Raw genomic sequence first — 26,525 nt, forward strand, 5'->3', positions numbered from 1 at the left:
TGAATTAGGGAAGGGAAGGGAGCAAAAACATGGTGAGACAAAGAACAAAGGGAAATCTAATGCAACAGTGTACTCACAAGGCAATATGCTGGAAATGATTTGTATAACTTGGGGGGTAGGATGAGGGAAAGGGGGAGAAAAATGAGGGAGGGGGTAACAAGTTTGACAAGAAATGTACTTACTACCTTACATATGTAACTGTAACCCCTCTGTACATGTAAATTAAATTTACATGTAAATGTAAATTATAGAGCCAAACACCAGTGGTTCACCCCTGTAATCCTAGCTACTCAGGAGGCTGAGATCTGAGGATCACAGTTCATAGCCAGCCTGGGCAGGAAAGTCCGTGAGACTCTTATCTCCAATTAACCACCAGAAAACCAGAAATGGCACTGTGACTCAAGTGGTACCTTAAGTTGAAGAGTTCTGGGACAGCACCCAGGCCCAGAGTTAAAGCCCCATGACCAAAATAAAAAAAAAAAAGATTGAATTATTTTAAAAAATTAAAAACTATTATGTCATTCAGGATTTCCAATATAATAATCTATGTAACCATTCCTCTTGAAGTTTATTAGCAGAAACATGCTTGTTCCATATATTTTTCTCCAGTCTGGAGAAAAATTACCATTTCAGTTTGTCTAAATTCTAAGATATAATTAAGAGCACCAAAAGAGGGAGGGAGGAGGGGAGAGTGAACATGAGGGAAAAAGAGAAGTTGAATCTAGCAGTAGAAGCAAGATAATAAAGCAATACATGGGGGCGGGGAGGAGTGAGAAGCTAAAACAACAGCAATAGGACTACAATAAAAGAACAACAGAAATGTAGACTACAGGGAGTAAGAGTAACAAAAACCAGAAAACAAGGGAAAGAGTAAATCTCACTAGAGAGTTGATAACAGGAATCAGGAAAGAATCAAACATTACAAAAACCACAAAATGGCAGGAATTTCATCATTCCTTTCAATAATAACTCTGATTAATTCTCTAATCAAAAGATAAAGAGGAGCTGGGAAGGTGGCTCAGTGGTAGAGCGCTTGCCTTGCATGTATGAGGCCCTGGGTTCGATTCCTCAGCACCACATAAGCAAAAAGAAAAAAGCCGCAAGTGGTCCTGTGGCTCAAGTGGTAGAGCATAACCTTGAGCTGAAGAGCTGACGGACAGCGCCCAGGCCCAGAGTTCAGGCCTCACGACCGGACCCAAAAAACAGATAAAGACTGGTGGGTTGAATTAAAAAAATACCTGACCATTTGTTGTCTATAAGTAGTATGCCTCATAGACAAACACAAACAAAAGCTTAAACAAAAAAGATGGAAAAATATATTCCAAGTAAATGAAGCTCAAAAGTAAGCAAGAGTAGCTCTACTCATATACAACAACACAGACTACATGTCCAAATCAGTAAGAAAACACACAGAAGGTAACTTAATATCAATAAAGGAAACTATTCATCAAGAGGAGATAGCAATTGTAAATATACATATTGAATATCAGTTCACCCGGTTGTATTAGACAAACACTACTGGGTATAAAAGAACAGATAGACCCCAACACAATAATAGTAAGAGACATCAACAAATAGCATGGTACTGGAATAAATACAGACACATTGACCAATGAATAAATAAACCCACAAAACTACAACCATCTAATTTTTGACAAGGGAGCAAAAACATGTTGGAGAAAAGATAGTCTCTTCAATAAATAATGTTAGGAATACTGGACATCCATATGGAAAACACTGGAACTAGATTTCTTATTCTGTACAAAACTCACTTCAAAATGGACCTTAATGTAAAATTTGAAACCTTAAAACTACTACAGCAAAAAGACTTGAAAATATAGTGAATCTTGATAACACTTGAAGATGTAGATATATGCAATGTTCAGAAGAGAACTCCAATTGTCTAGAAAATAAAAAGAATAATCCACCAAGGTGAGCAACAACCAATGAATTGAAAAAATAAATTATGTGTATACGCAAAATGGAACATTTTTCAACCATAAAGAATAAAATTATTGCTGGGAGCTGGTGGCTCACATCTGTAATCCTAGCTACTCAGGAGGAGATCTGAGATCTGAGGATCATAGTTCGAAGTCAGATCAGGCAGAAAAGCCCATGAGACTCTTACCTCTAATTAACCACCTGAAAACTGGAAGTATAGCTGTGCTCAAAGTGGTAGAATATTAGCCTTAAGCAAAAAAGCTCAGGGACATCTCAGCTGATGCCCTGAGGTCAAGCCCCATGATCGACCAAAAAAAAAATTTTAATTTGCAGGCAAATGGATGGAATTAGAAATTATATGTCAAGAGAGATGTGACAAACTAAAAAAGTCAAACATTGTACAATTGCATTCTTAGGTAGGAACTAAACCTAAAATGATGACAACATAAAAAATGGAACATAAGCCTAAAAGTAACTCTCTCTATGGGGGAGAACCAGCGGATACTAGAGAATAAATAGCTCTGGCATCACACCACTCTTTCTTTCCAAGCTCTGAAAGCCAACGGGCATGCGACTCACAGATATCGTTTATAAAGTCACCTCCTGTAAGGTGAAATGTATACAGGCTAGCAAAAAGGTGGAAAGTAAACAACAAAAAAAAAAGATATCTGACCTCATTATGGTGATCTGGGCATTTTTGCACCCTATAGAAGCAGTATTTGGGAGAAGATACAAAGAATCGACTTTAGAAGCAGACTGTCTTGTGGTGAAATCTGAGCAGTGTGCCCCCTGGCACATTGCTTAGTTATTATACTTATTTTCCTTTATCTGTAAAAGAGTAGTAATAATACATTTACAAAGTTAATGGTTCCACTCTAGATCCTATATTGCATTAGCCTGACTCCTATCAGCTATTCACAATATTCCATTGTGTTTTATATTCTTATTTCCTCCTCACACATTTTATAATGCGTTATCCATCACTAAAGTCAAAGACTTGTGATAGGCTTGGTTATGACCTAGTTTGAGGCTCACAAATTTCACAGATTCTTACAGACCCCAAATTTCTAGTTATAAACTAATGTTCACATTAGTTCCTCTTAATTGAAAATGCACCTGAAAGTCTCTTGTCATTGTTCTAAACCTGTAGTCACCATAAAGTCCAGGAACATCTGAGGCTGTAGACACTCTACAATGAAATCTATCCCAGCCGAAAGCAGGAACAATCATCTCATGGGACTCATTGTTTTCTCGAGTGACTCCTTCTGGACCTCCTTGTATGATCAGAACTGAGATGATAACCAACAAGATTACAGTCTAACTGAGACTGTATAATATACTTCTCACTCTAGCCCCAATTACTCCTCTATTTAAAGCTAAACCTTATATCAGTGCTCTGGAGGTGGGCTGAAATGCCTAATCTCCATCAAAATGGCCATTTTGATTCAAACCCCTACTTGGCTCTTTGTCATTGTTTTTTTGTAAAAGTATAGACAGAACTGACATATTGGAACCCCCAGAGTTGAGCCTTTGGCCTAAGACACTGGTTATATATGGCCCACATTTGTGTCTAATAAGGAATTAATTTGTTTAAGACAGTATGGCAATGTTACCTACACTGGCCTGGAAATCACTATGTAGCCCAAGCTGATCTCAATTTCTTTGGCTTCAACTCCCAAGTGGGTAGATTATAGACATATACTGTCACACCTGACTGGTCTTAAATCTTTTTTTTTTTTTTTTTGGTCGGTCATGGGGCTTGAACTCTAGGCCTGGGTATTCTTCCTGAGCTCTTCAGCCCAAGGCGAGCACCCTACTACTTGAGCCACAGCGCCATTTCCTTAAATCTTTTAATATGTACAAATAACTGCTTATAAGTATAAACAGTCTTTCTTAGTGCTTTAAACTTCCTAAATATGAAACATCAATCTTAAATTGAACATAAAGTAGGCTTTTGAGTTTTGCCTGAAAGAGGAGGTTACAACTTACTCTACTCTAGTTTACTCTAGAAAGTAAACTAGAAGTATGCAATGGAAAGAAAGTTGAGTAGCTACCAGCAAGGGTATACTTAGGTCATCTGTCTTCTAAATTAAGTGAGATTTAATTATAGAGGAAATAGGTAACAAAATATATTAAGATTCTACTTATATCTATCTACATATAAATATATATATATATATATATTCAGATACTTCTAACCAAATTAGTGCAATTGGATCTATCTTTAAAATTTTAGTTTAGACTAGTCATGTCAAAAAGTTCAGCTATATAAAGGGTTTCTTTTTAGTCTATTCACATAATGATTGATATCTTAGCCTTTCAGTGAAAGTAACACTCTCCCCTGTTTGAGGTAAATGATCTCTTGCAGGCACACCATTTGGATATCTAGAAGAGGTAATTTATCTCAAGTGGGCAAACACTATAATGAAAGCAAGAAGGTTGCCACCTGTCCAGTATTTACAGAGGCAACAAGGAAACTGGAGTATACCCACTGCCTGTAAATACATCATCAAAGTTGAAGAAATATTGGGGGTAATCATCTTTAGCACTTTCTGAGTAGAAAATTCCAACTACCATTACTGAGTTTTCATCTTCATGAAAAAATTAGTAATGTGATAAACCATTCAGACATCAGTGCACAAGAAAGAGATAAAACAATGAACATGGCTGGGAATGTGGCTAAGTGGTAGAGTGCTTGCCTAGCATGTGTGATGCCCTGGGTTTTATTCCTTGGTACCACATAAACAGAAAAAGTCAGAAGTGGTGCTGTGGCTCAAGTGGTAGAGGGCTAGCCTTGAGCAAAAGAAGCCCTGGGACAGTACCCAGGTCTTGAGCTCAAGCCCCAGAACTGGCAATAAATAAATAAATATGCATTGTATATTTACATATATGAAATATTTGGCTAACAAGTTGTATTAATTTCCTAATAATCATATTAACTAGGAATTTTTATTATCAAAACTTTATATATGGGAGTAATAAAGAAAAAAAGGGATCAAGAAATTTGTTGCTGGGGGCTGGGAAGGTGGCTCAGTGGTAGAGCACTTGCCTTGCATGCATGAGGCCCTGGGTTCGATTCCTCAGCACCACATAACCAGAAAAAAAAGCCGGAAGTGGCACAGTGGCTCAAGTGGTAGAGTGCTAGCCTTGAGCTGAAAAACTGAGGGACAGCACCCAGGCCCAGAGTTCAGGCCCCACTACCAGACCCAAAACAAAAAACAAAAAGAAATTTGTTGTTGGGCTTGGTGACTCCAGTTTGTAATCTCAGATATGCAGGAGCCACAACTGGGAGGACCTCAGCTCCGGCCATCCCAGAGGGCAAATGTGAGACTACATCTCAACCAGTAAATTGACATAGTGGCATTTATCTGCATCCCAAATACACGGAAGTGGATTGCTGTCCTAGACAACCCTAAGCAAAAATTCAATCCCTTATCTGAAGAATAACTCAAGCAAAAAAGGAGTTGAGGACATGGCTGTAGTGGTAGAGTGCCTACCCAGCAAGTAAAAGGTCCAAAATTTAAACCCCAGTACCTCTTTTAAAAAAAAAAAAAAAAGAAAGAAAGAAAGAAAGAAAAGACTTGCCAGTGTTACACAGAATGAAGCCCAAACTCAAAAACCAATTTCCTAATCAGTACTATGTATACAACATGTTTAGGAGTAAATTTTCTCTCGCAGATAATAATATAATTCAAGATTTACTCTAAATAAGCATCGAATTCTTTTTGAACCACAGCTCCACTGATGATTTTTCTGACGGTTAACCGGATATTACCATCTCATGAACTTTCCTGCCCAAGCTGGCTTTGAACTGTGATCCTTACATCTCAGCCTCCTGAGTAGTTAGGATTACAGGTATGAGCCACTGGTACCTGGCTAAGCATGTAATTTTTAAAAAGAATAACTTACTGAATTTTTATCCCTTAGAAAAAAAATACAATAAGCAATACTTATTATTAAATATTTAATGGATTGCCGGGCACTGGCGGCTCACACCTATAATCCTAGCTACTCAGGAGGCTGAGATCTGAGGATCGCGGTTTAAAGCCAGCCCACGCAAGAAAGTCTGTGAGACTTTTACCTCCAATAAACTACTAGAAAACCAGAAGTGGCGCTTTGGCTCAAGTGGTAGAGTGCTTGACTTGAGCTAAGAGCTCAGGGACAGTGCCCAGGCCCAGAGTTCAAGCCCCAGGACCAACAAAAAGAAAATTTTAATGTATTAATTGATACTACTTAATATTAGCATAAAATTGCCACAGTTTACTGAGGTCTAAAAGAAGTCACAATGACATATTAATATATAGTTCTGACACTTAAAAGTGGCTTCAATTTTTAATATGACCTTTGGAATGAAGGAATGAAGGAAAGAACGAATGAACAAATGAACAAACGAAGGTAAAACAAAGATTATCTTAAAGTATACAACTCTATGACATAGATAATACTATCTATTTTACGTATAAAGAAACAGATGTAAGAATTTCAAAAGTTTATTCAAGGTCACGTAGATAGGTAGAATTATCATAAAATGCTGGCTCCTTGTAAAAAGTTTAGCAATTTTAAGATAGAAAATAATTCATTCACCGGCATTGGTGGCTCACGCCTGTAATCCTAGCTATTCAGGAGGCTGAGATCTGAGGATCGTGGATCAAAGCCAGCCTGAACATGAGCCTCTTATCTCCAATAAATCACTCAGAAAACCAGAGTAACACTGTGGCTCAAGTGGTAGAGCCCTCGCCTTGAGCTGAAGAGCTGAGGGATAGGGCCCAGGCCCAGAGTTCAAGCCCTACAATCAACAACAACAACAAAAAAAAAAATCTTATTCTACCTTAAAATGTATGAAAGTCTATATGTTATATACTATTTTCATGGTGAGACGGTAAGGGAGCAACTATATTTTTAGAATCACTATACACCAGGGATTGTACAAGACATTCAACAAGCATTATTTCCTTAAATTCTAAAAACTTTCAAGAAGATACTATCTTCATTTATAGAATCTGAAATCTAGTAAGTTAAACAACTTAGCAAATTTCACTATGAGTTAGATACAAAATCAAATCTTTTTCAAAGCGAATGCTATTTCTGTTATCAAAACGCTTAACAAGAGGAAATCAATAAAGATACAGAAATCTTGAAAAAAATCAAGCTAAAATCCTAGAAATTAAGAGCTCAATCTCTCAAAATAAAAACTCAGCCAAAACCAGAAAACACTAATAGAATTTACAAGACTCCATCAAAAATTCAAATCTAGAGCTGAGAAGGTGGCTCAGTGGTAGAGTGCTTGCCCCACATGCATAAGGCCCTTGATTCGATTCCTCAGCCCCACATAAGCAGAAAAAATCTGGAAGTGGCACTGTGGCTCAAGTGGTAGACTGCTAGCCTTGAGCAGAAGAGCTGAGAGACAGAGCCCAGGCCCAGAGTTCAGCCCCCAAGACAGACAAAAAAAAATTCAAATCTACGAATCATGAGTATATACAATGGAGAAAAAATACAAAATAAGGACACTAAGACTCTATTCAATAAAATAATAGCATAAAACTTCCCCTACCTGGAAAGATAAGGTTAGTGGAATGACAGAGGTTTACAGACACCAAAGAGGCAAGATTAAAAGGAAACCATTCTAGATACATTAATACTAAACACACGGAAAAATAGAATATAGGTATAAAATAAAGGGAACAAGTATCTGACAAGGGCAAATCCATTAGAACATCCACAGATTTCTCACTGCAAACACTGATACAAGAAAGGTTTGGAAAGACATAATTCAAGCTCTTAAGATAACAATTACCAAACTAGACTACTGTGCCCAGTGAAGCTATCCTTCATAATCAGTGGAGAAATAAAAACTTTCTGTGATAAACAAAAGCTAAAGAAATACATTATTACTAAATCAGCACTGCAAAGATACTTAAAGGAAAACTGTTTGCCAGAAGCTGAGGATATGGCTTAAGTGTTAGAACACCTGCCTAGCAAGTTGAAAGACCGTAGGTTCAAACCCCCATACTGACAAAATAATAACAATGATGATAAAAATTATAACAGCAGCAATAATACTGATTTTATTTGTATACTTAAATTATAAATTCAACATGAATGTACAGTTGTTATAGCTTTATGTATATTTATTATACTCATTATGTTTTCCATTATCTTTGTGTGAAAATATGATCCCACTTTTTGTGCAGAAATTTCCACTACCAGAATACTTTAAAAATGATTGTCAGACTCTACTACAAAGCCAGAGTAATCAAAACAGCTTGGTACTGGCACAAGAACAGACCTCAGGACCAATGGAATAAAATTGAAAACCCAAAAATGAACCCACTGACCTATAGCCATCTAATCTTCAATAAGGGAGGTAAAAAAAAAAAAAAAAAATAGAATGGAAGAAAGACAGCCTCGTCAGTAAATGGTGCTGGCAAAATTGGTTAGTCACTTGTAGAAAACTAAAGCTAGATCCTTACATATCACCCTGCACAAGAATCAACTCCAAATGGATCAAAGACCTTGGAGACGAAGCCGACACTCTGAAAACATTACAGGATGGAATAGGAGAAACCCTAGGTCTCCTTGGCACAGGCCAAAATTTTCTTAATAGAGATCCAGAAACACAACAAATCAAAGAAAGGTTGGACAAATGGGATTGCATGAAATTGCAGGGCTTCTGCATGGCAAAGGACATAGCTAGCAAGATCAATAGAAAGCCCACAGATTGGGAGAAGATCTTCACCTAGTCACATAACAGATAAGGGTCTCATATCTAAAATATACCTAGAACTCAAAAAATTAAATCCCCAACAACTAATTCTCAAAGAAACAACTGCCCAATAAATAAGTGGGCTAAAGACTTAAAGAGAAACTTCTCTGAAGAAGAAAAAAGGATGGCCAATAGACATATGAAGAAATGCTCAACCTCCCTAGCCATAAAAGAAATGCAAATCAAAACAACATTGAGATTCCACCTCACCCCAGTTAGAATGGCTATAATCAAGAACTCTAATAACAACAGATGCTGGAGGGGATGTGGACAGAAGGGAACCTTACCGCATTGTTGGTGGGAGTGTAAACTTGTTCAACCACTTTGGAAAGCAGTATGGAGGTTCCTCAAAAGACTCCACATAGCCCGTTGCCGGTGGCTCACGCCTGTAATACTAGCTACTCAGGAGACTGAGATCTGAAGATCGCGGTTCAAAGCCAGCCCGGGCAGGAAAGACTGTGAGACTCCTATCTCCCATAAACCACTAGAAAACCGGAAGTGGCGCTGTAGCTCAAGTGGTAGAGCGCTCGCCTTGAGCTGAAGTACAGCGCCCAAACCCAGTGTGTAGGCCCCACCACCAACAAAGAAAAAAAAAGACTCCACATAGAGCCCCACTATGACCCAGCAATCCCACTTTTGGGCATTTACCCAAATGATCACAAACAAGACCACACTAAAGCTACCAGCACAACTATGTTTATTGCAGCATTATTTACCATAGCTAAGATATGGAACCAACCCAGATGCCCCTCAGTAGATGAATGGATCAAGAAAATGTGGTATATATACACAATGGAATTCTATGCTTCCATCAGCAAGAATGACATTGCCCCATTTGTTAGGAAATGGAAAGACTTGGAACAAATTATATTAAGTGAAGTAAGCCAGGCCCAAAGAAACATAGGTCCCATGGGAAGGGATGGAAAGGGGAAACAAAGAAGGAGGCAACAATGCTTGATAGAAATGTACTCATTACTTTGCCCATGTAATTGTAACCATTCTGTATGGTATTTTCACAATAAAAAAAAAATGGAAACAGAAAAAAAAAAAAAGTAAACCAATTTACAAACTCCAAAAAAAAAAAAAAGGTGCTAGTGGCTCATGCCTATAATCCTAACCCTCGGATCTCAGCTTGAAGCCAGACCAGGTAGGAAAGTCTGTGAGACTCTTACCTCCAATTAACCAGCAAAATGCCAAAGTAGAGGTATAACTTAAGTGGTAGAGAACCAGCTTGAGTGAAAAAGCCAAATGAGAGTGAGAGGGCCCTGAGGTTAAGCCCCAGTATCCGGAAAAAAATGACCTGGAGATTATAATATAATATTAGTCATCATACTTGAAGAAATTCTTCTATAAACTCAAATAATCAAGTTATCCCATGAAGCAGTCTACATTGATCATTTTTGTACTGATCCAAAAACATCAATTTATCTACTGATCTAGCCCATATTCTTTCCAGTATTCCTCATGACTTGGATAAATCAATTCTTTTTTTCCCACCAAGTAACACTTATTCATCCCTTAATTGTGTTTCTTAGTCAAAAAACACTAAACTCTTCCTTAAAACTGAATTTCCCTAGACATCTTATTTCCTCAAGCTATGAGAGGTACAGTCAGACCTTCCATAGGTAGATGAACACTTAACAATACCACTCTTGGTCATTTTCTACTTGATATGTCTTACCTAGGGGTAATGATCTTAATAAACACTGGTCAAAATTTTAACTAAAAGTGTTCCAAAGGACCACTTATGGAATATGCTTCATTATACTAACATCTATAATCTGAGACCATGCCAACAATCTGATTTTGCTCTAATATGAACATATACAATATGATTGTTAGGCACAGATGTCCATCTGGCCTCGTTAAGTGTCCACCCACCTTTGTATTGTAGGCTTATTCCCATCTCTGTATCTGTACTTATGCCAACTTCCTTCATCTGAATACTATGTTCTTTAACATCACTCTAGGCCCAGCTAAATCACTAGTTCCTTCCTGAATTCTTTCCTATTATCACAATCTACACTGAGTTGCATCTACTAAGAATTCTTACATGTAAAGCCTGCATTCTTCATCCCAATTTTAACTGCATTCTACTTAACTTTGAGTATGAGTTGTCATTTTTACTACATAAGTATTGTACATATTTTAGAGGTTTGAATCAATTATTATTTTTGTTTTATCATTTAAAAATATATAACACAATATTAAATAAAAATATGCTTAATAAAGTAATAATACAAATAAGATTATTTAATAAACCAATCTACATTAAAGTATCCACAAACAAGATTACAGCTCAAGAAAACAATGTACATTAAAGTACCCACATACCTATAAAGGATATGGCTAACACAGATCATTTGCTCATTAAGCAAACTCTAAACACTATTATTATATTCTTTAAATAATGCTATAGCTAGGCACCAGTGGCTCATGCCTATAATCCTAGCTACTCAGAAGGCTGAGATTGGAGGATCATGGCTCAAAGCCAGCCCAGGCAGGAAAGTCCATGTAACTCTTATCTCCAATAAACTACTCAGAAAAAGCCAGAAGTGGCACTCTAATGGTAGAGTGCTAGCCTTGAGTACAGAGAAGCTCAGGGACAGAGTCTAGGCCCTGAGTTCAAGCCTCAGGACTGGCAAGAAATAAAAAATTAAAAAAATAAATAATGCCACAGTTTTGCTTCAAACCTATAATAAAAAATTCTTAAAATAATTTTTATTTCAGATCTTAAAACATAACCTTTGAGTTATACATTCCCTACTAAAAGAGACAATTCAGATGCCCAAAAGCATAATGAATGTTTCCTATTTATAGAGAATTGTCTAAAGAATTAAATTACATATCACATTATTTCACTGATACTTGTAACATTTTATTCAGCACATAAATCTTAAGAACATTACACTATTTTTAATGTTAGTATATTTTAATAATCATAATAGTTCACTGACTGACACAGCTTAATCAGTAACTGTATGTCAACACTTCTACTGTGAAATTAATTTTAATTGAAACTTTCACATACACACACATACACACACACACACACACATTCAATCTGAGTAGTGAAAAAAATAAACTTGAATTAAAGCTTAAGAAATCATTGACTATAGCTGATTTCATACCTGGTAGAAAAGAACAAATCTTGTCTAAAAGAAATTATAAAAAATAAAAATATATCACAAAACAAGACAGAAATCTCTTCTGCTTCCAAATGAAGTTTCTACATTACTGTAATAATAATAATAATAATATAATGATGATGAGCTTTCCATAGGAAAACCAGATAAAAGGGAAAACAATGAGATAGATTCATTTGGCAGGAAATGTTAATTTCCCCCAAAAAAAATTAGATATAAAAATTTACATTAATTTACCATAGCATTAAATATAGATTTAGCCATCTCTCTGTGACTAAACAAAAGAACGATAGGCACAAATGCATTGTCTTTCTAGAAAATTTATTAGAATTTGTACCACAAATCATTTTTGGACATTTGCTTTTAAGTATATTTTACAAGGACATAAAAGAAGAAATTATACCTGTTTTACTAATGACGTCTTGCAACTCAGCCATAGAACTGATTACTGCAGTAAGAAGGTCAGAACTGGTGAGCCAACTGAGTGCTTGTAAGCAACGTAACTGCTCCCTTTGATGTTCTGCAAGAATACAAAATATCCATTATGAAATTTTACAAAAGTTTACTGAAATACAATGAAATATACTGAAATATATGACTACAAAGCTTGATTTACTAAAAATAGCTGAATTCCAGCTATTTTTAGCAAATCAAGCTTTGTAGTCATATATTGTCTAATACAGAAAATTCCATAAGCAATGTTACACTTGATTGATCTAATAAATACACACTAAAAATTATAGAAAAAGAAATTTTCTTTTTCCTTGTATAAATTATTTAATAGTCTGATTTTTTTAAAAACTAACAATCTAGGACTCTACTCAATAGTAAAGAACTTGCCTACTGTGCTTAAAGCACTAAGTTAGACTTTCAGTGCAGAAAAAACAAATGAACAACTGAGTCTATTATTTTCTCAAAATAGTCAAACATTCAAGTTAGCTAGAAATTGTATATTTGTGCCATGTTTATAGAACTCTTTAGCAGCTGAACTCTTATCTCATATTATTCTGATTAAAAAATATAAATGGTATTGATAAATAACAGTGTTTTGAATTGTCTAAAAAAATCATATTATAAACTACAAAAAAAAGATGAACTCAAATACAATAAAACTAGAACACAATGAAATTGAACATAATTGCTTCTTTATATTTTAATCCATTTTAAACAGAAAAATCAAGGCTTAACTTGCATAAAAATAAACATTTACTTATATATATGTACCTATACAAAAACAAGACTATGTTAGGTAACAACACGTTACATGATTCTTTAAAAGTTTTGCATAATAACTAAATGTATTAACACTGTATTTCACTTACATGCAACTTAGATTTTTAAAAGCACAAATTATCTTACTTGGAAATTTATGCTTATCTTTAGGCTCTCCTAAACACACCAACATGCCTATGCCTTCTTTGAAATTTTCCATCCAGGTAAAAAGGGAGGCACATGACTGGCCCAAAATCTTGAGTCTGTTTGCTGCCAAAATTGCAATAACACCTTTCCGGAATATGCGTATCGAGCCTTTGAATGGTTTTTTCTTCATCTTGGCTTCATCTTGTTTCTTCTCCTCTACTGTTGACAATGCTTGGGCTAGAGTTCTAATTTCTAGCTTGAACAATTCAAATGTGTTGAACTGCTCCTGGAGAAAATCTCTCTGTGTAGATAAAGCACACGATCTACTATAGAGGGGATATAATGCACCAGCCATCAATGCACAGGCTGCCAGCAAAGATGTTTGTTCTCTTTGAGTCTTCGATAACATATTTTTGAAGTGCGAATTTTCAAGCACCAACTGTTCATGTGACTTCTCAATACGATTCAATTTTTCCATATTCTTTTCTGCAATTTCTTGAAATTTCTATGAAAAAAATCAAATAACATATTTGATCACGAAGAAAAGAAGCATTTTATAAATTTCTCTATAAAAACAAAATAAATGTTTGCTCAAACTCTTTTCTCCCCTCAAAGGATTTATATTATAAAATACCCAAAGAATAGATACATATATATGATACATGGAACAACAGTGAACCAAACAACTTAGGTCAGAATGTGTACAATGATTTTTAAATCCACTTACATAGAAGATTTACATAAAATACAATACATAGATTTTCATTAATTTCCTGTACATGTGTATATCAATACACATGCTTAAAAAATAAAAATAGGCTCTGTGCATAATTTTTCCTTTTCTATTCCTCAACAACTTTCATTTTGTTTTTAAGTAGAAATTACTCTGCCTGCCAAAAGAAGCTTGCCTATATGTAATAAGACAGTATCTTTTGGCAAAATATTAAATAAAGGGTCAAATCAATGATACAAGAAATAGCACATAGTATGCGACAGTCCATCATTTACTGCTGAGAAGGACTGACACAGAACATACTCTCATTTCAGTTTCCTTCTTACTTTCCCAAGACAAGAGCTGCATGCAAAAGAGTTCCAGTGATAGGAAAAAAGACTAATTGTGACCAAGGTCTCAGCAGCTATGTAATCCTTTTTACCTAATCAGAGTTCTCAAAATTCAAAATTGAAATTGAAACAAAAAAAGTTTGACTATAGAATAAACTAGCTCTCTATAAAATCTCACATGTAATCATTAAGGTATTGCTGAGGAAAGGAATACTTTTTTTTTTTTTTGGTCAGTCATAGGGCTTGAACTCTGGACCTGGGCACTGTCCCTCAGCTCTTCAGCTCAAGGCGAGTTCTCTACCACTTGAGCTACAGGGCCACTTCCGGTTTTCTAGTGGTTTATTGGAGATAGGAGTCTCACTGTCTTTCTTGCCCGAGCTGGCTTTGAACCTCGATCCTCAGATCTCAGCCTCCTGAGTAGCTAGGATTACAGGCGTGAGCCACTGGCGCTTGGCAGGAATACTTGCTTTTTCCAGCCATAGGGACTGAACTCGGGGCCTGTGCACTGTCCTTGAGCTCTTTTGCTCAATCTTAGCATTCTATCACTTTGAGCCACAGCACCACTTCTGGTTTTCTGGTGGTTAATCAGAGTTAAGAGTCTCACAGACTTTCCTGCCTAGGCTAGTTTGAACCATGATCCTCAGATCTCATGCTTTTGGAGGGGTATTACAAATATAGGCTAACTGGAAACAAAGTATCCAACAGAAATTTTTAAATAGTCTATTCTGCTGATGAGGAGCTAGACAATGGATACCCTTTGATAACCTTATCTACCTTGGCCACTAATGGTGATTTAACAGCATCAGTGGGGTTTTGCAATGACATAGCCAGGAATTCTTTTTGAAAAGCATACAGAGGGAGTTCAATTTTAATATGGGATTCTGAAACAGAGAAATATACTTTATATGTTTTAAAAATAAAGTCAAGTGCTATCTTATGAGAAAATGTTTGTAATATAGATTTGGACTGTAGTATGCCAACAATTTAATGTTGTTATTTGGGAAAGCAATGTGGTGTGTCTGATTCAAAAGCTACCCATCAGATACTAGAAGAAACCAAACTCATTTCTAAAATTTGCATAAACAAAAGGACCTCAAAGATAAACTAACCTTGCAGTTAGTTAAGTATTCTATAAGACAGATGTAGGTACAAAGGGCTATTATGAACAATACTGACAGGCAATAGATAAAAGACTTGAAACATTTCCTAACAAATGGGGCAATGTCATTCTTTCTGATGGAGGCATAGAATTCCATTGCCCCATTTGTTAGGAAATGGAAAGACTTGGAAAAAACTATATTAAGTGAAGTAAGCCAAGCCCAAAGAAACATAGGTCCCATGGTTTCCCTTATTTGCAATATCTAGTATATGTATGAGTCAAGCAGAAAAGACAGATAATGTGATGTTAGGAAAATGAACCCTTAAATATGTATTTTAATGTTTTTTTCTTTCATGCATTTGTTTCTAACGCATTTATAAGATTATTTCTTTGTTGCTTTGTATGTCCCTCCCCCACAGTATAACCCCTGCTTTCACTAAATTTGATGTCGGTATAATTTGTGGAGGAGATGGGGAAAAACAAGTCATTTAAGGATACAGGTGGACCTGTTGCAACAATGAGAAGTACAAGTTGTCATGTTGAAAGGGAACTTTACAACTTTGGTGGGGGGGGGGGGGGGATTGGGTGGGGGGATGGGGGGGGGAGGCAGGGAAGGGATGTGAAGGGTAAACAAAGGAGGAGGCTGCAATGCTTGATAAGAAATGTACTCATTATCTTGCCCATGTAATTGTAACCCCTCTGTACAGTATGTTCACAAAAAATTAAAATTAAAATTAAAAAAAAATAATTAAATTAAATTAAACATGTAAAAGTAAGTATAAAGGAAAATAAATCCTACAGTATGAGATTTTCCAAAGAAACAGAGTTGAAAGGAAAAACTCAGCAACATAGACCTGAGGATAAAAGAAGAAGCTAAGTATACAAAATGCCACTTTCTGAAGAAGAAATTTTTCTTGGATGCTTTTCCTTTGGCAAAGAGAAAACGGTACTTTAGATATGGTTTTCCAGGTTTCCATACTATCTTTAATTACTTTTACTTCAATTCTTTTTTGTTTTTTTTGTCGGTCATAGGGCTTGAACTCTGGGCCTGGGCGCTGTCCCTCAGCTCTTCAGCTCAACGCGAGCGCTCTACCACTTGAGCTACAGCGCCACTTCCGGTTTTCTGGTGGTTTATTGGAGATAAGAGTCTCACGGACGTTCCTTACTCAGGCTGGCTTTGAACTGTGATCCTCAGTCTCAGCCTCCTCAGTAGCTAGGATTATAGGCATGAGCCACCGGCACCCGGCTTTACTTCAATTCTTCTCTAAGGATTCCCCTCTTTTTTTTGGTGACCATACTTGTAAGAAATGAAGCAATGGCAAAATAAAGAAATTGTGCTTCCCCCAAACCACATGTCCACTGATGGCCAAACTGTGGCAGCAGTAGCAGTATTCTGATGGCATTTTGTCCCAAAACACCACACAAATATCACTATCATAGCCAGCAACCCAGAAGGAGCAGCTTTTTCAACCAAACAAGTAAATCTGAGATGCAATTACCTATGCAGACTACTTGAAAGCAGATGTGAGACAGCATGTTATGAGAGGTAATCTTTACTAAAAGACAAAATGACACTCTAAGCTGGGCGCCGGTGGCTCACGCCTGTAATCCTAGCTACTCAGGAGGCTGAGATCTGAGGTTTGTGGTTCAAAACCAGCTCAGGCAGGAAAGTCCTTAAGACTCTAATCTCCACTTAACACCAGAAAACCAGAAGTGGCACTGTGGCTCAAGTGGTAAATCGCCCAGGCCCAGAGTTCAAGCCCCACAGTCAACCAAAGAAGAAGAAGAAAAAAGTGGGCTGGGAAGGTGGCTCAGTGGTAGAGCAATTGCCTTGCATGCATGAGGCCCTGGGTTCGATTCCTCAGCACCACATAAGCAAAAAGAAAAAAGCCAGAAGTAGCACTGTGGCTCAAGCAATAGAGCGTTAGCCTTGAGCTGAAGAGCTGAGGGACAGCGCCCAGGCCCAGAGTTCAGCCCCACAATCGGACCAAGAAAAAGGAGGAGGAGGGGGAGGGAGAGGGGAAGGGGAAGGGGAAGGGGGAGGGGGAGGGGGAGGGGGAGGGGGAGGGGGAGGGGGAGGGGGGAAGGTGGCTCAGTGGTAGAGTGCTTGCCTTGCACGCCTGAGGCCCTGGGTTCAATTCCCCAGCACCACATAAGCAAAAAGAAAAAAAGCTGGAAGTGGCGCTGTGGTTCAGGTGGTAGAGCACTAGCCTTTAGCTGAAGAGCTGAGGGACAGCGCCCAGGCCCAGAGTTCAGGCCCCACGACCGGACCCCAAAAAAAACATTTATGTGCTAAGCTGGGCATCCATGGCTCATGCCTGTAATCCTAGCTACTCAGAAAGCTGAGCTCTGAGGATTGCAGTTCAAAGCCAGCCCAGGCAGGAAAGTCTGTGAAACTTTATCTCCAATAAACCAATAGAAAACCGGAAGTGGCGCTGTGGCTCAAGTGGCAGAGCACTTGCCTTGAGCTGAAGAGCACAGGGACAGCACCCAAGCCCAGAGTTCAAGCCCCACCACCAACCAAAAAAAAAAAAATTATGTGTTAAACTAAGGAAGGTTATAAGAAGGCATTATTATAAAGGAACATTATTATACTTAGTCAGTGGCTATGAGAATCACAAACTTCAATTAAGATTACCATAGCATAGCATTACAGGGACTGTGGGTAGAACACCAGGAGCAAGTAGAAATTTCAAAGGCTAATTCCATACTCTCTCCAAAATCAATCTCAACTATTCAATTAGAGGAAAAAGGAAAATTTAGAAAATCTCTCAAAAGACAGACTAGCCTCTCGTGGTGCTGAGTCTTGAGTAGATTCTTATGTGTCTCAATTATTCAACAAAAATAACTCTTCATGAGGAAAAACCTCAGGTTTTTTATATTGCTCAATAATAGTTTAAATATATCAAAATAATATTCAAAACTACTAGTTCCAAATAGTTTAAATATATCAAAATAATATTCAAAACTACTAGTTCCAAATCAAATAGATTGTTGAAGAAGACCTACAAGGCCCACAATGGAAAAGACTCAGTTCATTTTAACACATAAGAAATGGTAAACTCCTACACAATGTAAAATTGGTCCACTTCCAACTAGACTGAGAAGCTAGTTCAATTTTCTAGATAATGAAATTGAGCTTTAAAAGACTAATCTGCCCAAGGTTCTTCAGCTGGGTTTACCTACTCCTATTATAATCTTGTTGTCTCTGCTGAATCAAGATTTTTTTCAGCAAGTCACAACATCCCACATGTTTTTCCCTTCTCTCACTATCCTCAGTGATACAGGGAAATGAAATGTTTGTCTATTCATTCATTTATCATTCAGACTTTAACCTTACTATGTCTTTTCACATTTTAACATGTTCTTTATCTAGTGTCCCTAGGTCCTGCCCTTCCATCTCTCCTCACATAATTTGAATTGGAATGATTTTCAGAGCCCATTTCAGCTGTCTATTCTATGAAACATTTTTACTATCATTCTCATTCACACTAATCTTGACTTGCTCTGAACATAAAAAAAAAAAATACTCAGGCATTTAATTTCTACACTTTTTACTTATGGAGTTCATGTGTATGTAGATACTCTTTCTCTGAAATAAAATAGACTACTAGTTCCTTTAGCAAAGGAAAAGTTATTTATTGTAGAATGTATCACACAACTCTACACACCAAAGGTATTTAACAAATACTGAATAAATAATCTTTTTTAATGTCCCTAGTGCTTTAGCATAGTGTTTTAGTCATTACAAGCACTGAATTAATACCTAATACAACAAAAATACTTTATAAGTTAAAAAAGAAAATACAATATAATAAAAGAGGGAGAGAACTTCCACATATATTTTAGAACCTAATAAGATGTCAAAATTCTTTTTTAAATTAATTCTGACTTTCTAGAGGGACTTTCAGATGTATGCATTATTTACTGTGAATTGTTTTTGAAGAACAAAGCTGGTTTGATGATGGGGCTAGAATAATTTATAGAGCAAATTTGCCTTTAAAAAAAATCCAGAGTTATCCACCGAAACAAACATAACGGAGCATCACTTTTGTATGGTACAAAAGCATCCCTAGTACTAAAATAATCTGTTCCTTACTATGCTTATTCTCAACAAATAACATCCTCAACTTGGTGCCAGTGACTTGTGGCTGCAATCCTATACTCAGGAGGCTGAAATATGAGGATCTCTGTTCCAGGAGAACCCAGGCAGTAGCCATTTTGACAAAAGTGAAGCTGACATAGAGTGCTACCCTTAAGAAAAAAAAATAATCTCCAGGGCAAGCTCCAGAATCAGGGCACGTGCATGTGTGTACACACAAACACACACACACATATATACACACACACGCACCCCAAATCCTCAAACTCCCACCTAAAACTTGTATTCTACCCTGAAAGTTTCTTTTTTTGGGGGGAGTGGGGGGGGTCCGGTCGTGGGGTCTGAACTCTGGGCCTGGGCGCTGTCCCTCAGCTCTTCAGCTCAAGGCTAGCGCTCTACCACGTGAACCACAGCGCCACTTCCGGCTTTTTTCTTTTTGCTTATGTGGTGCTGAGGAATCGAACCCAGGGCCTCATGCATGCAAGGCAAGCGCTCTACCACTGAGCTACCTTCCCAGCCTCTACCCTGAAATTTTCTTTAAAAACAGAAATGAGATCTGTGGGATTCTGTCTTTCATATAGATTACTTATATAACAAAAATACTATGTACTTTCACTAATTTTCCTTTCTCTGCTGATAATTTCAAAGTTCATCCAAAATAAAGAGAAAGGACAATTTCTTCCTTTATGGAAACATGTACTTCCCAAAATACAAGACTTTGGAGATGCTTTATTTTTTTCAGAACTCCATGAACTTTTGAGACTTTAAGCAAGAAATCAGACAATTGCCTAGGAAGTTAATTTTTTTTTTTTTTTTGTCATCAGTCATGGGCCTAAAACTCAGGGCTTGGAGCTGTCCCTGAGCTCTTTTGCTCAAGGCTAGCACTCTACCACTTTGAGCCACAGTCCCACTTTCAGTTTTTTAGTGGTTAATTGGAGATAAGAATCTCTAGAGCTGGGAAGGTGGCTCAGTGGTAGAGCACTTGCCTTGCATGCATGAGGCCCTGGGTTTGATTCCTCAGCACCACATAAGCAAAAAGAAAAAAGCCGGAAGTGGTGCTGTGGCTCAAGTGGTAGAGCGATAGCCTTGAGCTGAAGAGCTGAGGGACAGCGCCCAGGCCCAGAGTTCAGGCCCCATGACCGGACCCAAAAAAAAAAAAAAGAATCTCTACGGACTTTTCTGCCTAGGCTGACTTTGAACAGAAATCCACAGATCTCAGCCTCCTAAGTAGCTAGGATTAGAGGCATGAGCCAAAGGCACCTGGAGGAAATGAAATTATTTATCACTTATGTTTGTTCTTGTAGGCACAAATTACAAAACACATACAATGACACTTAAACATTTAAAAGGTCTTATTATACAACTTCATTTAAAATATCTTCTTTTTTTAGTTTTTATTTTATTTTATTTTTATTGTGAGAATACCGTACAGAGGAGTTACAATTACATGGACAAGATAACGAGCACATTTCTTATCAAGCATTGTTGTCTCCTTGTTGTTTCCCTTCCCATCCCTTTCCATACTCCTCCCACCTCCCCCAACCCAATCCTCCCCCGACCCCCCACCAAAGTTGTAAAGTTCGTTTTCGACATAATGACTTGTACATCTCATTGTTGCAATGGGTCCACCTGTATCCTTGTTAAACGATTTTTTTTCCCTTCCCCTCCACAAATTATACTAACATCAAATACAGTGAAAGTATGGGTTATACTGTGGGGGAGGGACATACAAAGCAACATAGAAATCATCTTATAAATATGATAGAAATAATTGCATGAAAGGAAAAAAAAACAAAAAACCATTTGAATACTTACCTTGGGGTTCATTCCCCTAACATCAACTTATCTGACCTTTTCTGCTTGACTCAGACATATACTAGTTATTGCAAATAAGGAAAACCATGGGACCTCTGTTTCTTTAAGCCTGGCTTACTTCACTTAATATAATTTGTTCCAAGTCTTTCCATTTCCTAACAAATGGGGCAATGTCATTCTTTCTGATGGAGGCATAGAATTCCATTGTGTATATATACCACATTTTCTTGATCCATTCATCTACTGAGGGGCATCTGGGTTGGTTCCATATCTTAGCTATGGTAAATAATGCTGCAATAAACATAGTTGTGCTGGTAGCTTTAGTGTGGTCTTGTTTGTAATGAAAAATGTAACAAACACAAATTACCAGTCTCTCCTATAATGCACATATTTCTCTGCTTAAAATTAAGGGACATTTGGTGGAGAAACTGTGGATTATTCATTGCTAATGAATATGTAAACTGATCCAGTTACATTTCTAGAATAGCTTTGTAGTTCCTCAAATTTAAACATATAATTACCATATGATCTTAGCTATTTTATCTGGTGGGTATATATATATATATATATATATATATATACATATATATATATTTATTTATTTATTTATATTTATATATGTGTATATATATACCTATATACACTATATACATATTATACCTATATATGTGTGTGTATACACTGTATATATATGACATATACGCCATATATACACACTCAATCCCCATAAAAACATAGCATTATTAACAACCAAATTTAATTATAAAGTAATTATGTGGAAAACAAAAACACTTTTCCAAAGTTTCATTAGAAGTACCCTCTCACAACTCAGTCCATTAAAACTTGGTGTACAAACAAATTAAACAAGAAAAGTAATCACACCTTACTTATGTAACTGTAACCCATCTACATCACCTTGACAATAAAATTTTTTTAATTAAAAAAAAACTTGGTGTACGAAGCCAGGCTCTGATAGCTCAAGCCTATAATCCTAAATACTCAGGAGGCTGAGATCTGAGGATCATGGTTCAAAGCCAACTAGGGCAGGAAACTCCATAAGACTCTTATCTTCAATTAGTCACTGAAAAAGCTGGAAGTAGAGCTATGATTCAAAGTAGTAGAGCACTAGCCTTGAGCAAAAGGAGCTCAGGAACAGTGCTCAAGCCTAGAATTTATGGCCCATGACCAGAAAAAAAGAAAAAAAAACTTTGAATATTAACAAGTATATCAAACTCCGAATCATTTCATGACAGCATGTATATCTTAAGGAAATCTATCCTCCAACAGTATCAACAGGCTCTACTTTATCTGTAAGGATATTTTGGAATTTCACTTATAAAGAAAAACATGTTCAATATCTAATAATGTTTTTATGACTAACCCAGAATTTTTAACCAAATGTACTCTTAAAACCATAACAGAAAAATAAAATTCAATATTTTATAATTAGCCTCAATCTCTTTCAGTTTTATCTCTACTCTGAACTCATAAGCTAAAGTATTCATAATAAATATTACAAAAAAGTTACCCCTATTTAACAAATGGTGAAAAGCCTTTAGTTCTAAAAACAACATTCACTAATTCAAACTTTTTCAGTAGAAACAAGTATATAAGTATTAAGATGACAAAAGCAGAGTTTAAAACGGAATATATATAAATAAATAAATAAAATAAAAATGGAATATAATGTAGTACTTCAGGAAAATGAACACATGACATACAATTACATGTCTCCAATTATTTAATATCAAGAATTACTCTATCACATGGCCACTTTACTACAACTGAAGTTAAAATATGCTATAATACCAAAATCAAACTATCATCTCAGTAAGTTTTATATATTTAATAGCATTTAAGCTATTTTAAAACCTGTATATACAGGTATGATTCAACGGGTAGAACACTTGCCTAGCAAGCATGTGGCCCTGAGTTTTAAGTCCAGTATCACACACATACATACATAATACACGATACATACATATACACATATAAATTGAAAGGTTTTATAAATAACTCTATTTTCAGATAAACGCAATTCAAAAGCCAGACTTCAGTGGCTCATGCTATTATCCTAGCTACTCAGAAGGCTGACATCTTAGGATCACGGTTCAAAAAGCCAGCCCAGGAAATTCCAAGACTCTTATCTCCAATTAGCCACTAAAAAGCCAGACATGAATCTGTAGCTCAATTTGTAGAGTGCTAGCCTAGAAACGAAAGGGAGGAAGGAGGAAGAAAGAAGGAGGAAGGAAGAAAAGAGAAAGAGAGAAGAAAGAAAGAAAGAAAAAGAGTGAGAGAGAGGAAAGAAAAAGAGAAAGAAAAAGACAGAGAAACAGAGAAAGAAGCAGAGAGAAAGAGAAAAAGAAAGAGGGGGAGGGGGAGGGAGGGAGGGAGGAAGGAAGGAAGGAAGGAAGGAAGGAAGGAAGGAAGGAAGGAAGGAAGGAAGGAAGGAAGGAAGGGGAGAGAAAGGAGAGAGAGTGAGAAAGAAAAAGAGAAAGAAAGAAAAGAGAAAGACAGAGAAAGAAAGAAAGAGGAAGGGAGGGAGGAAGGAAGGAAGGAGAGAAGGGAGAGAGAGAAAGAGAGGGAAATAGAGGGAAAGGGAGAGAAAGAGAGGAAAGAAAGAGAAAGAAAGAAAGAAAGAAAGAAAGAAAGAAAGAAAGAAAGAAAGAAAGGAAGGAAGGAAGGAAGGAAGGAAGGAAGGAAGGAAGGAAGGAAGGAAGGAAGGGAAGGAAGGAAGGAAGGAAGAAAGAAAGGAAGGAAGGAAGGAAGGAAGGAAGGAAGGAAGGGAAGGAAGGAAGAAAGAAAGAAAGAGAAAGAAAGAAAGAAAGAAAGAAGAGAGAAAAGGAAGGAAGGAAAATAAAAAAGAGAAATAGGGAAATGGAGAGAGAAAGAGAAAAAGAAAGAGGAAAGAAAGAAAGAGACAGAGAGAGAAAGAAAGAGAGAGAGGGAAAGGGAGAGAAAGAGGAAGGAAGGAAAGGAGAGAGGGGGAGGGAAAGAGAGCAAGCAAGAAGAAAGAAAGAAAGAAAGAAAGAAAGAAAGAAAGAAAGAAAGAAAGAAAGAAAGGAAGGAAGGAAGGAAGGAAGGAAGGAAGGAAGGAAGGAAGGAAGGAAGGGCTGGGAAGGTGGCTCAGTGGTAGAGCGCTTGTGTTGCATGCATGAGGCCCTGGGTTCGATTCCTCAGCACCACATAAGCAAAAAGAAAAAAGCCGGAAGTGGCACTTTGGCTCAAGTGGTAGAGCGTTAGCTTTGAGCTGAAGAGCTGAGGGACAGCGCCCAGGCCCAGAGTTCAGGCCCCACGACCGGACCCAAAAAACAAAAAAAGAAGGAAAGAAGGAAAGGGAGAGAGAAAGAAAGGGAGAGAGAAAGAAAGGGAGAGAGAAGAGAATAAAAGGGAGAGAGAAAGGAAGGAAGAGAGGAAGAGAAGGAAGGAAGGAAGGAAGAGAGAGAGACAGAATAAAAGGGAGAGAGGAAGGAAGGGAGGAGGGAAGGAGGGAAGGAGGGAGGGAGGGAAGAAGAGAGAGAGAGAGAGAATCCACAGGCCCTGAGTTTAAGCCCCAGAACCAGTAAAGAATAAAAATGCAATTCAAATGTCAAAATTGTTCTTACTAGTTGAGCTCCCTTTACTAACCATTAATTTACTAACAGATGGCCTCTACTAAAGGTTCTGCCCATCTGACACCAAACATCCTCCACAATCCTATGTAATAACTTTATATCTTCCATTCTTATCAAGACAATTTTTGAAAATCTATTAAGTGAAAATCTGTGAAGTGAAAATATTTGTATTTGCATTGCAGCCTTTAGGGAAGGCAAATGTGTAGAATTAATGATAACAAAATTTTCTAAAATAAAATTTGTCCTATAATATGTATTATAAAATAAGTAACAAAATATAGACCCAAAATGAGTCATTGTAGTGTATTAAATTATATTTGATGAAAAATCAAAGTATGCACATTGTATATAGACTATATGCCAATATATAATATTAATATACTTTTAGGAATAATTAAAAATGGTACTTTCAATTTGCAAAAACATGGATGAAAATTTTGGGTGTGGATAAATTATTTTCAGGAAAATCTTCAGTGAGAGTTCCTCCTAAAACTTTAGCATTTGTGATGGCTGGTTCTCATCAAAAATTGATTTGCTATGCCCTCTTGTACATTTATAGTAAAATGGATTCAAACATATAGAAAAATGAAAAATTTGGATTGATTCATATTATCTAATTTAAAGACTTAAAAAAGCTACAATAATTAAGTCAGTGGAGTATTGAAAAAAAACAGATACATTCAGAAATAGACACATATATACAAACACTGTGAATTGATTTTGTACAAAAGTACAAAGAAAATTCAGTATAGAAAGGACATGTCTTTTCAACCAATAAAACTAGAATAATTAATATCTACATGCAAAAAGACCTCAATGCATAGTTCACATCTACAAAAATTAAGACAAAATTGATCATGGATCTATATATAAAACCTACAAAATGACTAAAAGAAAAAATAACTAAAATTCAATCTTAATGATCACACATTTAGGCAGAGAATCCTCACATACTACACCAAAAAGAAAAAAAGAAATCAATATTAAACATTGAAAATTTGAGGTTTATCAAAACATTTTAAAATGTTATATTGCTCCTGAAAGATAGGGAAAATAGTTAACAATATAAATAATGATGACAATAATTTGTATGAGAAAAATATGGTTATGTTAACTACCCAATCAAATCTAACATAGAAGATATAATGCTTTTCATAATTAGTGTGTAATAGAACTGTCCTATAATGTCAGTAGGTATGTTCATTACTTTGGACAATACACTGATAAAATACCTGAGAAAACACCTTAAAGGAAGAAGGACTGACTTTGGTTTTGTTTCAAAGCATTTATTCCTCGGTTCCTTAGTCCCATCATTCTTGGCCTGAGGGAAGTAGGACATGTAGAGCAAAACAGCTCATGGTAGACGGGAAACAGGTAAAGAGAAGCTAGTCAGGATATAAAAATCTCTCTAAGTCCTACCTCCAGTGACCTACTCCTCCAAATAAGTCCCACTTTTTCTTACCCATGTTCCAATAATACTGTCATGATTCCATCAAGAGTTTAATCCAATCACTAGGTCAGCAAAGCACACAGAATTCCAATCACTTCCCCAAAGCCATGAGTTGGCAATCACATACAAATATCCAATACTTGAGCTTCTGGAGGAAATTTCATATTCAAAATA

The 26,525-nt window shown here is 36.6% G+C and overlaps 1 protein-coding gene across 1 annotated transcript in view; it reads right to left on the reverse strand.

Annotated features, from left to right (window-relative positions):
- Window positions 1-26,525, reverse strand: part of Ccdc171 (coiled-coil domain containing 171) — a 313,064-nt gene that overhangs the window by 158,929 nt on the left and 127,610 nt on the right. The window contains exons 17-18 of the mRNA XM_042692902.1: window positions 13,210-13,714; window positions 12,254-12,370 (exon numbers count right to left, since the gene is read on the reverse strand). Coding sequence (XP_042548836.1) covers window positions 12,254-12,370; window positions 13,210-13,714 — 622 coding nt within the window. The remainder of the gene's footprint in view (window positions 1-12,253; window positions 12,371-13,209; window positions 13,715-26,525) is intronic.

The sequence above is a fragment of the Dipodomys spectabilis genome, unplaced genomic scaffold (assembly GCF_019054845.1).
Source record: "Dipodomys spectabilis isolate Male_0828 unplaced genomic scaffold, ASM1905484v1 ptg000158l, whole genome shotgun sequence".
Classification (NCBI taxonomy): Eukaryota; Metazoa; Chordata; class Mammalia; order Rodentia; family Heteromyidae; genus Dipodomys; species Dipodomys spectabilis.